Source organism: Phallusia mammillata, chromosome 2 (assembly GCF_965637545.1).
Source record: "Phallusia mammillata chromosome 2, kaPhaMamm4.hap1.1, whole genome shotgun sequence".
In the NCBI taxonomy this organism is placed as follows: Eukaryota; Metazoa; Chordata; class Ascidiacea; order Phlebobranchia; family Ascidiidae; genus Phallusia; species Phallusia mammillata.
Genome location: NC_137253.1, coordinates 31,842,217 through 31,856,736, shown reverse-complemented (window position 1 = coordinate 31,856,736; position 14,520 = coordinate 31,842,217). Strand labels below are relative to the sequence as shown.

Genomic DNA, 14,520 nt, shown 5'->3' with positions numbered 1-14,520 from the left:
CATTGAGCGCTTGTCACGTTCAGTTTAAGCGATAGGTTTGAAACGATGAACTGTGTATATTACTTGCTTGTCTATTGCAAAAAAAAACACTGCCATGCAAATAAACCTGTGTACGTTTTGTAAACAATAAGCTGGCATATTGTGTGGATGAAAACCCAAATAAAGTGGTACAGTTAAAAATTGTTTCAGTTCATTTAAACATATAGGTGGCATCAAGCCTTCGGAGTAAAAGATTTCCATTTACTTCAAGACACCAGTTAAAGTTCATTTCTTACGCCAGTTGCATTGCGGCCAACAAACTCTGGTCGTAGACTATTCTCACTATAACTACATTAGTCGCATGTAGAAGTAAACTGGTTGATATACCAAATTCCATTAAGCTATTAACCGATCAGTTCAGGTTTATACTTTACATACTTTAGTTGGTTTGAACAATGGTTACTTTTTTCTTGCCCACATTCCAAATTGTTCTGAGTCCCCAGTGTAGCTGAAGTGTAAAGATTTAGCTGGAATGCACGGCTCCAAACGCGACCGTGTTTAGCGGTAGATAAAACTCATTATACAACCAAGATCGAAGTGAATTATGAAATCCATTGGTATGTGTTGAGTTGAAATGAGTAGCCTACATTGGTTTTTGATGGTGATCGCTGTGGTGTGCATAGAAAACGTATTCTGAACTTTGAACTTGTGTTGGTGAAATTGTTCCGCCCGAAGCAAAGTATTTGAAATATTACATAACACAGCGCTTTATGAAAAATTTAAACTTTCGCATTTGTTGCGTAACAGTAGATTTTCCCGGTGAATCAGCGCAAAGCGAAACCAGGTGGAAGAACATTTAATTTTGTATGTCACCGACCATAGGTTCTAATGTCTTGCATAACACTTTTTTCCTGCTAAGTTGTCGGGAACTGATTTGACCTTTACGCTGCACACAATGTTGGCCTATTTAAAATACTTTTAATGAATGTTTCCGATTTGCAAAACACGCATCTACCCAAGATAATCCTCCAATCAACCGTTTTAGTGATCAATAAAAAAAAACGGAGTTTAAACTGACGATTATTATCAGTTTGTAAATTTAATTTTAGCAGTGAAAACTTTTGTGTGTTGAAACACCAAGTACCCACAGTTTAAGTTTCTTTTTTAACTTTGTAAAACTATGGAAGTGTAAGCAATGTGTGACAAATTCTGCGTCGGTATCGACAGCAGTAACCAGCGGCCACTCTGACGGTAAAAACTAAGGAATAATTTTTTCGTCTAAATTAGGCATCGTTTTATTTGTTAAGTTTACCAACCTGTGAAGATTTGCATTTGCGCTGTGTCGGTCTCTGCTTCTCTTTGATGGAAACGTTGCGTTGCAGCCCGGTACAGAACATTGCCACATCTCCTTCAGATGAACGTTCTTAATGTGAAGTTTTACGCTGAAAAAACAAGATATTTTTGCTGTAAGTTTGATGTCTGACTGCGAACAATACCCCTCACTTTGTTGCACGGTTACAAAACAGAACTTCCAAGGTCCCCAAATTATGTAAGAAGTAAAGTGTATGTCAGATCAATTATTTTGATGTGAAGCGGTAATTACAGAGTGGAAATGATAAGGTATTAGGACACATTTTGTTTGAAAAAAGTGCCGTGACGGATATTAGTTGGGCGAGAGCGAACCCAAGTGGCTGGAGTTATGTCATAGGAGGCGCTGTTTTGTTTGTTTTTTAAACGATTTTTATCAAGGCAACAATGAAAATTGTTTTGTTTTTTGAAACAATGAAAAGCAATAGTTTTTTAACGTCCTACAGGGGTATACAACGAACATCTATCTCTGTGTTGAAAACTTTACCGAAAAACTAAAGTTACCGGAAAACTAAAACGTTGTGGCTGGTCTTTTTATTATATTAACTGTGCAAGAAAGAGTGCGCGCTTCTACTATTATGTATATGGCCTCACAATTAACTGCTCTTGTATAATAGACTTGGTGTTTTAGTGAAATTAGCATGGAACAGAGCGCTTGTAATTTTCCAGCGGTTATGTAAGTGTGTCGAACACAGTGGCATAGTTGAGGCGTGTTCCGGTATTTCGGCGGGCACCGGAACGTTAAACGCAAACCCAAACATTGACAAGTTGCAGCTTAAAATAGCTCTCTAATAGCCGCCTGTACTTCGGTCTGTGGTGGCTAAAAATAGACGGAAAAGCCATTTCAAACAGAAACTTGGTCCGCAACTTTGGTACAGATTGGATTGACAATTGATGTCGTGTCGCTTTGGCCTGAGAAGGACATTTTAAATACCGGATTGTCGGTCGGTATGTAAGCAGCGCGAGGTTACGCCGCTCTCGACAAACCGCAACACAATCATAATCACAGGTCGTAATTGTTTAACGCTTTCACGACTAATTTGTGTTCGGTCGCTGTTTCCTTATTTGTACTTGATTGTCGTTGTCATTTCGCGAACCAATTGTGGAATTTTTGATTCAAACCTTCGTCAAAATTCAGTCCAGATTCAACACGCCTTGTTTTAGACGAAAAATTGGTTGATATCTTTTAAATTTTACACGGTGAAAAAAACGAACAGATTGCTCACAAAAGACATTAAGCCACTTTCGTTTAACTTAACTTACAGACAAGTGTAAAAGTTTCCAATCCCTAATTTAGGATTAGAAATAGGTAAAAATAAAGACAAATACATTTTAGAGCAGATATTCCAACAGTTGTTGCTGATGTTATCGTAAAGTGCTTCTGCTTTGATTAAGCCACCGATATTTTTACCTGTAGACGTTCTTAAACTCTTTTCCGCAAAGATGACAGTTTCTTGATCTTGTCGGGATCCACACTCCTCCATGTATTTCTCCTCCCGGAAGACAAAAATCCTTGGATGAAGTCTTACCCTGATCCGGAAGTCCATCAAGGACTCCACGATGTCCGGATGTTGGAGTAACTTCTTCATCCAAAGTGTTACTTCCGGTATCCGAAGCGCAACGTTGTTGGGAAGACGAAGAAGGAAACGGGAGGTTTGTGTCCGTGGATGTTGGGAACTTTTGATGTCGATCTTCTTGCATCCCGGTGATCGGACTCCCAGCATCTTGCGGCGTGGATCCGAGCTCTTCATCATCACAGTCTTCCGGCGAAAACTTGACGCTGCTCTTGCGCATACGGTAGTCATGGCAACCGAAAGAAGATTTCTCCGGATCGGAGTAGGAGCCGTCGCATAAACTGGTCGATATCTTCCGGGCGTTTGGAACCGAGTTTGAACGTCTAAAGTAAGCAGCGTGAGAAGTCGATGGAAGAGCAGGGTATGTATTGTCTTCCGAAAAGTCATCATCTTTGCTTGACGATGCTGCGGACTGAATAGAGTCTCTGGACCTGACTTCGTCCATGGACTCGTCGTCACTGCTGGGTTTTGAACCGTCATCCTTCGGCGTTTCGTCCCCTGGAAATTCGGTTTTAACAGCCTCCATAGTTGATTTGCTTGGATTTTCATGCAATTGACTAGTAGCGTTTGTGTTGCGTGCGTTGGATAAATGGGCGAGCAACCACGGCAGGGCTATGGACTTGTACTGGGTCTGGAGCAAGCCGAACAAAGCGTGGTAGTTTTTTAACTCCGGTTTCAGTAACATTTCTGTGTTTGATTCTTGCTGCGAATTTCTGTCCTCCGTGTCGCATCGGAACGGTCGTAAAGATTTCCTCCTGCTCCTCTTACTCTCTCCTGGAGACAAACTCTCCTCCTCCTCCACATCTTTTGCTCCTTCATCATCGTCAAACCTGGAGGTCGGAGCTAAGGAGTTTAGTCTGTGTTCATGCGGATTATCCTCCTCATCTCGACTCTCAGTTGCCATGGAGTTGCTCTCTGACCCGCTTTCGCTTTTCTGTTCATCCTCGTCGCGAGGTGGCGCCCCAGTCCAGAGATATTTCGGTAAAACCGGGGGACCATTGTTTTCACAGCGTAATTTGCGGTCTAAGTCAGTTTGAAGTGGGACAGTCGAGGGAGGTCTGTGATTGGTTGATTTACTCGTGACGTCATGTTGTGTGGTGACGCGTGTCGTGCAGGAAGTGACGTTAAAGTTGTTGCCGTTCGATGCCGGCATTGAGGAAACGGATTGACACGAAAAGGATGAAGGAAGGGCGAAAATGGATTGGTCCTGAAAGTTAAATAGAATTGTGTTAAAAAATAGTTTTTTCTCAAACATAGGTAACGTTTTTTTTCGAAAGAACTTATAGTATGAAAACAATGAAAAGTGTGGAGCTTGATAAACCTTATCGAATTATTTGTGCATTTAACCTACAAAATTATTGCTGGTTCCGTTAAGAGCGGTTTCAAAATATACGTATTTGATTTGCTTCTATGTCTTAGTTAATCATTTTATTTAAATAACTGGTTCCAGGTATGTTAAACTTAATAAGCAATGACTTAAAACAAACCCTAAGAATAAAAATATCCCAACGATGCAACCGATTTGCATAGAAGTTGGTTACCAGGCGAAATATTAACCGAATTACGCGTTCACACAACCAATCCTTATATCAATTCTCGCTGTAATTACACACCTCAGTTGCAGACTCTGGGCCAACTGTCATACTCGCGCATAAGTAAGTGCCATTTGCCACATTGCTCTACCTGGTAATCGGCGAGCATTATTCTCGCAGTGACCTCGCGTGTGCCAATGTATGGAAGAAATTGCAGGAGAATTAGTTTCTCTTCTGCGAATGAGAGTAGATTTCCCGGCAAAGATTCTTCGTTCTATAAAAGTTACAAAATGTTAAAGGGCGTGGTTTCGTAACATTTTTTGCGCGCAAATATGTTGACCTTTTTTGAAAATATTTGTACTATGCAGTAAAATAATACAATTAATCGTAGTTTTCAAGCGATAGACATCTTAAAAGAATCAAAAATTAGGTTAATTTGAGACAAAAATCGTCGTTTTGAGAGTCAGATAAACTTAACTGCGGTAAACTTACTATCTATCAGCATTTTGTTTGAGTTGTGTTTAGATTTTTGAAAATGTAAAATGGCGAAAATCATTTCGTCTTTAGACAATGAGTCTGTTTGTTTGCCACGTGATTAAATGTAAATTTCTCAATATTTGTGCCTTGTAATTAACTGCAGGCCAACATTCATTTTTAACCTAAATACCGTTTGCATCACATTTTTCTACCCAAAACTGCCTGATTAAAACAATTTTTGTCTTTAGGTTATTCACAAACTTTACCAACTTACCCTTAGTTTGTAGCCTCTCAGATATTCTGTGTAATTCCAACCCAACTTGGTCAGCAAATTGGCGACTCTACTTGCTGGCAGTGAGCACAGAGCACGGTCTAACAAAATTCTAAGTCTGAAATTAACAAAAACGTTTTAAACCAAAATCCTCGAAACTAGGGGAAATTCCCATTATGGTGGCAATTTTTGTATTTGCAAAAATAAATTGTAAAAATATAGGATTTTTCGTTGATGAAACAAAGAGATCAATTCAAGTTAATGCTTATGATAATGTTTGAAGTATTACAGTCTAAACAAATGCGCTAACTTAGTTTCCTGCTTTCTGGTGGAGGGAATTTTGCTTGCAAAATTAGGCAGAGGGGTGCGTAGAATAAAGTGGGTTGGGAACCACTGTATCACACTAAACTTGAGCAGAATTCGCCTAAAACTGGGTTTGTCAGTTCTATTTAACAACAGCGTACTTGTAGCCACGCAGTGTTGACGCAACTTCACTTTGCTTACAAGAAGCAGGTCAGGAAATATATGTTGTGTCGTTTTGCAAAACAGGTTGACATTATTTTCTGTCCGTTTACTTTAACTTTACGGTGCATCGCAACCAGCTACATGGTATCTGCTGCAAATAATGTAAGGGACTCCTGGTCAGTTACGCCTGATTAAATGTCATATTCAAGTCCTATTCCGTTCTTTCGGGGACCTTCCCTTACTTGACTTTCTACTGTATAACCTTCCTATTAAGCCTTGGCGACTTGATTTATACTAAAAAGATTTTTTTCTCTAAGAAACCTTGTTTGAGCTTAAACCTTTTTGTCATAAGTCCTTTTCTGTGAATTGTTTAAACCGACAACAAGTCCCATGATATTTCAACAGTTGAAAGAACTGAAACTCTGATTTCGATACATTTCTCTTGAATAAGTTTCACTCCTTCACCTGTCAGGTAGCCTTGTTTTGTGGAACTTATAAAAATTCTGCGAACAGTTCAATTGACCATTGCTATTCCTAACAACAGGATTAGGTATTTCGCCCTCAAAGCGACCCATCAGTGTCTGAGCGGGCGGAGGCGCAACTTAACTAAACGTAAAACGCAAATTCAATTAGTTACTTTCTCCTTTGGAAGACTCACAACTAGAAAGAGGAACAATGTCTGGCTATTCAGGATCGTGTTGTTATTCCACATAGTTATAATCAGGCCAAATTGAGACGTGGCGTTTTCTAATTATTAGCACTCGGAATTTAAATTTTGCGACTCTTTATATGTTGAATAGCGAAGTAAATGACTAAAAATCGTGCTGTTATTCTAAATACACGCCTAGGTTAGCCATAAAAAGAGCACGCTACATTTGACATTGATTGCTCTTGAATCTAAAAATAGATCCTGTGTTATATTTACAATTGTAAATAAGGTATCGTTTGTTTATCTTACATATCCCTTGTAAATCTAAACAATGTGGGAATTGGCCAACATCGTTGGAGCTGGCGTGACAATGTAAGCTAATTTTCTTAATATAAAACAGGGTAACTATTTTTGTAACGCAATAAATTTTATGTTAATGACTATATTTTTGTTTAGTCTTATGAATTGTAATTTGGCGTACAATTTAGGACTTTTTTGTAAAGGCAGCATCAGTAGTAACACGACAGGCGTTTTAATGTGTAGAAAATGTTGGTAAATAAACGGAATTCTGTGAAAATTTAAAACCACTGCTCTAGATGTATGTAAAACAACCGTGGTAAAACGTTTGCAATGTGTTCAACTGCAGTTGGTTTAAAAACTGTAAACTAATTCTCATCTAAATGCGAAAATACGTTCGCTGTTAAAGAGAAAATGCAATAATGAATCGTATTTTCAGAAAATATTGTTCAAACTGTATCGGCAAGTTATTTCCTATTAGTCCTTTCGCGCAAGATTGTTCTATAGCGCTTTTGTATTGTGACGACATAAAGTGGACGTTGTTTCCTGTATTCGAAACGATTAAGCACTTGTGTTGCGTATACCACAACGCGGGCGGCGTTAATTGAAAATTTAGCGTTAAGCAGCCGACATTCCTGATTTTCAAGCAGTTGCACCTAAGCCGGCTATGGGCTTACGGTAATTACATCCCACCCTGCTAGCCACCCAGTATATTAGATCCAATAAATTGAAAAGTCCGCGAGAGCAAAACTTGCAATTAGGTTGCCAATTGTGCATTTGATAAACTAACCTCCGCGCTTTGTGCATATATAGACTGAAAAAGCTTAATGTCGTAATTAGCTTAATCCGGGTTAAGCACAGAAAAGCTTAAAAATTGTTAGAAAGCTGATGTTATGACTTAAACTTGGCGATTCATAGAAGAAATGCATAACAAAGTTTTCAGATCCCTCTTTTTTATGTCAACATGTTCCGCTAATAATGATTTGTATAGCTCTTATATTCCGAGAAAATATTAAACAAACGCTTTGTCCATCCGTTAGTATATTGAGTATTTTTTCATTCAACTGGTGTTAAGTTACACATATGGGGATAAAACAAATACAAACAAAATCATAACCTTCGTATTTCAAGTACGAAAAATTTTGACAAAATTTCGAAAGATGTTGAATTTTACGCTGTCATGTTTTTGATTCAATCTGATTAAGAAATGGATTAAAAAATAGCACAAAAATATAAACAATTCGTTTTGCTGCTAAAAAATAAATTCTAAGATCAAACAGAAACTAAAACGAAACCAGCAAAGTTTAAACATAAAATTTCCAAATTGTGAGTCACCTTACTGGGATTGCCTCGACACCGTAAAGAACCAACTTCGTCACACGATCTATGTCGTCACAATTGGCTGTTTTGGGGGCGTCTTTGATGTCTGGGGTTGTAAAACCACTCGAAGCTGCAAACAAAAATAAAATATGAAAAAAAATTGGCAAAGTTTAGAGGTTGAAACTTTTTATTCTAAAGTTTCGGATCATTTTGGTGAAATAGCAGCAACAGTATGTCAGGTCCCCTAAAACTTAGTTAATTGCTCAAATTCTCTTATTTGCTTGTTTATTTAGAGAGTTTTTAGAATAACATTTTGCAAATTGGCGCTCAGATACCCGTGGGTAATATTGTAAAATAATAGCAGGGTTTAGATAGAGGGACCAACAAACAAGTCATTGTATATTTAATCAAATTTCTCGTTATTAGTTTCAGTGAATAAAATTTCTCGTTATTAGTTTCTTTTCATTATTGCTTATTTTTATTATCTTTTCCAGCCATTTTATCTTTAGTTTGCACATTGGCACAAAAACAATATTTTTCTGAAGCTAAAACAAGTTTAGGAACACTACAAAACACGTTTATTTCAAAATTGCAGACACAATACTCACGGCTAAAAATAACCAACAGCTCTCAGACTACTTGCTCACAGCACAACCCATTACAACCCATTGCTTCGCAATTATTCAAACAACCTGTCGACTTCCAAATGACTTTACTTTCTAATGGTTTTTGCTCTGGCATTAAACCTCTGCACCCCAGTTTCACAGAACTAATCGCCCTAGGCACAGAAGCTATATCTGTCCAGGAGTTAATAACTCAAGAATAGCGGAATGTTGTAATTGGTCGCTTTTGGCGCTGGTTCTGCCTTGCATATGCTGTGGGGGGTTCTGGTCTTAGGACAGTCATTAAATCCCACTTACACTTGTACTAAGGTTTAGCCCGGAACCAGGTTCGCGGTTTTGTGCGCAGTTGCGACGTGCTATTAATGCGATCCGCTATGTGCTAATATAGAGGCCTGTTGAGAAGAAATCGCAATTACGTTCAGCAATGTGGGCAATTTTCGCGACAAATTACCCTTGCGAACACGTATTAGAATGGAAGATTTCCCTGCTGGTTCAACATACATGTTATGGACGGGAGCAAAGGTATTGGGTTATATGATTTGCTGACTGAATTGCCACAACGTTTTTGTCTATTCTGTGCAATGGTGTCATACAATGGCATGTTCTTTAACTGCATAAAAACCCTATTTTTAAAAACATAGGGCATTGTTTTAGATCTGTGATCTGCATTTATGAAAGCAGTGCTGTCGGTTTTTATGATTTGGTCACCTAAGTGCTTTTTGTTTGAGCTGTGTGGAGAGCCATACTTAAACGAATTTTCTGAACTCCCGGGTTTACCATTATCAAAACATTTTTATCCCACACAAGTTTACTAAAACTCGTGGCCAAAGATGGTCATTTTAGTGCCTAAACCGGGAAAATGCTGCCTAACTGAACGTTTAACCGATTCAGATTTTGCCAATAAATACCCAAGGGGCGCCAATGACACGTTTTACCATTCGATCAGTTCTTGCTTTCCTAAAGATATTGGTTGCGATGTTTTGACCGGAACTTGCATGTGGTTAAAAATATTTCTGAAAAAAAATATCTCGAAATACCCAGGCCTTTACCAATTTTGGTTACTTACAGTGTAGAAGCCAGGAATGGGAGCAAACAGCGCACTCTCGTGGTCGGGTTTGGACGGGTTGAAACAGGTTACAGGAGCAAGGTTGAACTGAACAATCGGCGTTTAATGGTTGGCTAGACTCGACAGGTTCTTCAGCCTGAAATAGAAAAAATCATCATTTTAGATCTCCTAAGTAACTCGTTCGTTCCACATATGAAACAGGTCAAGCACGTGGAAAACTGGACACCAGATAATTTAAGCGACAAAACTGATTGAAAGTTTCAAAAAAATCTTTGGAATTTCAACTAAAGTAGGCACGTGGGACGGGAAAAAATCTGTGCTACTAAAAACACTTTGGTTTTTCGTTAAAACCTGACTCGGAAAGTAAGTTATAAATCACGCATTTTTCAGTCTTCGTCATGTGAGGTGGTGAGATTCGAACCTACGACCTAATTGTTCAACCGAATCGAAAACTTATGATGTCATCACAAATTACTATCATAGTGTGAATAGTCAGACAGTCTGAAGGTTTTGTGTCGCGATTTCTGCACGTGTTATGAAGTCGTTGCTTTGTTGAAGATGCAACAAAACCCTCACAAGCAGGCATAAAGCACAGGAAGCAGTTTGAATGGAAGGACTCATGTCGCGAATTCCATGTCTTGCAAGCTCTTTGATGGGAGATCGTTACACGACAAGGTGAGGGCGGCTACAATGCCTAGGTCAAGTGGTATCGAGTTTTATTGGCCGGTCGTGAATGCGACAAGAACCCTATGAATAATCCCGTGCTTAAATCGATACAAAACACGAGACATCGCGCGCACCAGGTGACGCAAATACGAAGCACCGCGCTGCCAACAAGGCCGATTATGACGTATAATGGGGTCAAAGCTCTCATTCATGAATACGAAAATAATTCGCGACTGTCAGGGGTTTCGAAGTTAAAAGAGTGAGTAGCGTTACAAACAAAGGCTATTATGACGTACAAACGCCAGCAGAGGGCGGCTTGGCCTTGGAACGATGTTCACCCCCCTTTAACCGCCTCAACCGCTGCAAAACAACGAGATTTCTGCGACTGACTTGCGGGGGAGGGGGGGGGGGGCTTGAGTGGCTTTGCAAACAAAAGCGATCAATCGAAGCAGGCATGTCACTCTTGTGTCGCGGCGCAGTCATTATCTGAGTCCGCTTCCAAGTCACCCGACCTGCCGAGCTGTGTACGGTGACAACAAGGGGTGCGCGCGCGTTCTGTTTCCATGCCGACAGATCACAAAGGAAATCGGCGCGTGCGCGGCCATGCGCGACTAATGACGCAAACCCGTTGACGATTACTGGGTGCGATAAGCGAGCAGAGATTTTCGGGCCAAAATCAAAGGCCTGGGTGCAGTGCAACATACAACAGGCCACTTGAGGTGAGTTGAGCGTATGTGTCGCTCACTTACATCACAATAGAAACCCAAGGTGGACGTTTTGACACTTCAAAGTACGTAACCCTTGCGACTTTTTGGTTCTACCTCAATCATCTTTCAGTTGTTAATATTAGTTCATGTTGGAGTTTTGTTGCCTGTAGAATTCGTCTTGATTTTCTCACTCACCAACATCCTTGTTTTCAGAGTGTTTACTTTTGGCAAAACCTTAGTCTTACTCTCAGTTTATGCCTAGCGCAAAAGTGAATAGGCTACCTTGCCAGTCTAGTTGTTAAAAGTTGCCCCGAAACACGTGTGACATATACAAAGTGGGTAACCCAAGCGACGCCGAAATCATTATGTTTAGGCCAGTTGCTACTTATATTCCACTCTTAGATCCTAAGTGAATACCTGGCATTGGAAGATGAATTTCAATTTTCTGTCCAAGCTGTGTCACGTGTTAGTTGTTTAGCATTATTGTTTAGAAGCGTGCGTGGACTTCAGCACCACATATTGTTGACGCAATCTTCTGCATATCATTGTTGGTAGTTGTACCAAGATTGTCAGCCTAACCAACGGGATTAAACTAAAATCCAGGACCTGAGCATCACACTGAGGCTTTCCTTAAATCTTCCAAAACCATTGAGATTTCTACGTGACCCAGTTCTAGGTAAATGGCCGAGAAATTGTCTTCCTTCTTGGAAAATTAACACGCTACTTTATGACATTGCGGTAAAACGTATTTGATAATTTCTCTCGTTCGTGCGGTTTGGTCTGTTGCACTGCACGCATTCCTGTTCTATGCGACCGCATTGTGCTAAATTTAGCTGATATTTGGAGGTGTGTCTTCTACGTTTTCACCGCAAATGTTGGATCTTCCGGACATTGCCCAGCAACAGATTTCACACAAACTTTCGTGAAACGTCGCAAATGGATTTAGGTAAAGTTTAAACACGACTGACATTTAAAAAAACTTTGTTTAAAAACTTGACATGTCGGAATCCATTTTATAAAGTGTGGTAACTTTGTGCATCTTTTGAAAAGCGTGCTGTTCACAAGCACAGTGGAATCTAAAACCAGTTTATTACCACCAGATTAAGCTCTTCCCGAAATAAAATTTATTCTTCTTGTTCTAAAAAACAGCCCGAAAATAAATGTTACTCTTTGAGTGCATTAAAACCTGTCAAGGTAACAAGGCTGTTCAGAAAATAGTTATTCACAAGCACATTTGAATCTAAAAAAAGTTTTTTTTATCACCACAGTAAGCTCTTCTTGTTCCAAGAAACACCCCCGGAATAAAATTCAATGTTTTATAAACTTTCCTTTTTGTTTAACGGGAAAGTATAAACAAATCACCCGACGTTTCCTAATGAAGACGCCCATTATGAGACGTCGAAACGTCGGATGATTTGTTTATATTTGACGGTTGAACAAAACGAAAAGTTTATAAAGTATGTCTAGCAACAACACTACATTGATTAACTGCTTTAGAATCCTAAACCCACCAAACCCGGGGCCAAACATAATCGACCGTTGTACACAGTATTCTCACGGGGTTTTGGATTATATTGATGTATAGAACAGTAATCACCGGAAAACTACTACACTAAGGTTGATTTCATTTCAAACTAGACTTTATTTCACTGCTTTAGTGCATCAAGGCCTATCAGGGCAATTAGGGCGGACATGCATCAGTTGAAAATACACTGATTTCTTGCTCCCACAAGCCCCAGCTACCGGCAGCCGCAGCGCGCCATGTAAGGCATGCTCGGATACGACCAAAGCCGAGAGGAATGTCTAAAGTTTGGACAAGAGAGGGAGGCAGTCCTCAAAACTTGTCGCTCCTTATCTGCGTGACAAGATTTTGTGCCCAAGTTGGTGAATGAGATAAGGCAAGAATTCGTCGCTGTTCGACGGACGGGAGAGGGCTTTCTGTCCCATGCAGTGACAAGCGCTTGTGCTGTTGCTCAAATCTTTTGTATCCAGTATTGTGTGCACGTTCTGGGTATTTTTTATTACTGCAAAGACCCAATAAAATTCAAATTATGGATTAGATAACGGCAAATATTCTTGACAACATGCGATATACGTGCATTTTTTTCAAGAGACGGATGACATAGAATGTTTACGGGGTGAGATAACATTTTTAGTCGATTATAAGTCACAACTGCAACAATAAGCCTTTTCTCATCATGAAGTCGTATCACACAAAAATTTTGTTTGTTTTTGTTTTACAAATACAGCAAAGAAGGCCGACTAATTACCAGTCGTTTTTGTAGTATTTTTCGCTTTGTGAAGCAAACAATTTGTTTGTGCTTTATTTATAAAACTGCCAAGTTGAAATTCCATAAACTGGCAAAGCCAAAGGAATGCTTTGCGCTGGAAACAGACTGACAGCCTTTGACACTTTAAGTTTGCCTAATCTCCAACCCGCTATGAGCAAGTTAGCAAAGATCTCTTCCAGTATACAGAACAGTGTTCCCTGTACCGCCTGATATTTCGACTTGTTTATGAAAGTTAGCGAACGTGACGAATCGTTGGGCTCCATTTCACTTTGAAGTGTCTGTGTACAAGCGGCGGGCGTTGACCGAGCTGGATCAGTGATGGGTGACTTGACTCACTCTAGACCACACCGACTTGGCATCGCGAAGTTTTCCAGTCCTTTGCGCTTTCTGCTTAAGGTTAAGGTCTGCTCAACCCATGCGTGGCCACAGCACTGTCTATGTGCTGACAATTTTCCGCGTTCCTGCCCAACGACGGCGACTTAAGAAGTTAATCTTTTTCTGCAAGGCAACAAACCCAAGCGTGTTTGTTCCTTTCTACCCCGAGTCCATCGCTACTGGTCGGCGGGGTTAGAAGGCACTTGAACCCTGCTGTGATAACTGATGTTCCGCCGTTGACCCACGCAGAATTACCCACTCGTTAATTTCAAGTGTGCTTTTAAACTTTGACATTTCAAGGTTAAAATCACCACTCAAGGTCAAACAGGGTGTTTTTAGCTTTTTTCCAACAACATTTATAACCAATTTCTTTGTTTTTGGAGTCTATCCTAGTGTAGGCCATGGCTATACGTTTTTTTTTGTTCTGGCTTTAACATTTCAAGGTCAAATACAGCTTATAAGGTCACACGTGCTTTTCTTGTTTAAATTTGCCTCGATTTTCAGTAGTTGCTTTTAGGTTTCCACAACTTGCGTATGGAATTCCTATTGGCGTATGCGCACTGCGACCATCTCCCCTCTTGCTTTTGTGACGTTATAGATCAGTCGCTTATGGGAGATCTCGAATTTTGACTTTGATGTCGACGTTTTATATCGCGCGTGTTTGCAGCAAATGTAAACGTGTCGGCGACGGCGCGACAGTAAAACGTTAACGAAGCTGGTTTGAAAAGAAACATGCGTCGGTTTGGAAGGCGTTGAAATTATTCGTCGGCTACTTGAAAGTTTGTGAATGTTTTATTCCTTGGAGTCGACTTTAAAAGAAAAAGTGTCACAAGTTTTGCAGATAAAGACTCGCTTTGGAC

General features: G+C 39.9%; 1 protein-coding gene across 2 annotated transcripts in view; it reads right to left on the bottom strand.

Annotated features, from left to right (window-relative positions):
- The window catches only part of LOC145213605 (uncharacterized), a 36,642-nt gene that overhangs the window by 3,509 nt on the left and 18,613 nt on the right, over nucleotides 1–14,520 (bottom strand). For both annotated transcript variants that reach the window (XM_080081966.1, XM_080081967.1), the window contains 6 exons: nucleotides 9,622–9,757; nucleotides 7,948–8,062; nucleotides 5,205–5,319; nucleotides 4,605–4,727; nucleotides 2,759–4,128; nucleotides 1,296–1,421 (listed from right to left, as the gene is read on the bottom strand). In XM_080081966.1, the coding sequence (XP_079938092.1) occupies nucleotides 1,296–1,421; nucleotides 2,759–4,128; nucleotides 4,605–4,727; nucleotides 5,205–5,319; nucleotides 7,948–8,062; nucleotides 9,622–9,757 (1,985 nt within the window). The remainder of the gene's footprint in view (nucleotides 1–1,295; nucleotides 1,422–2,758; nucleotides 4,129–4,604; nucleotides 4,728–5,204; nucleotides 5,320–7,947; nucleotides 8,063–9,621; nucleotides 9,758–14,520) is intronic.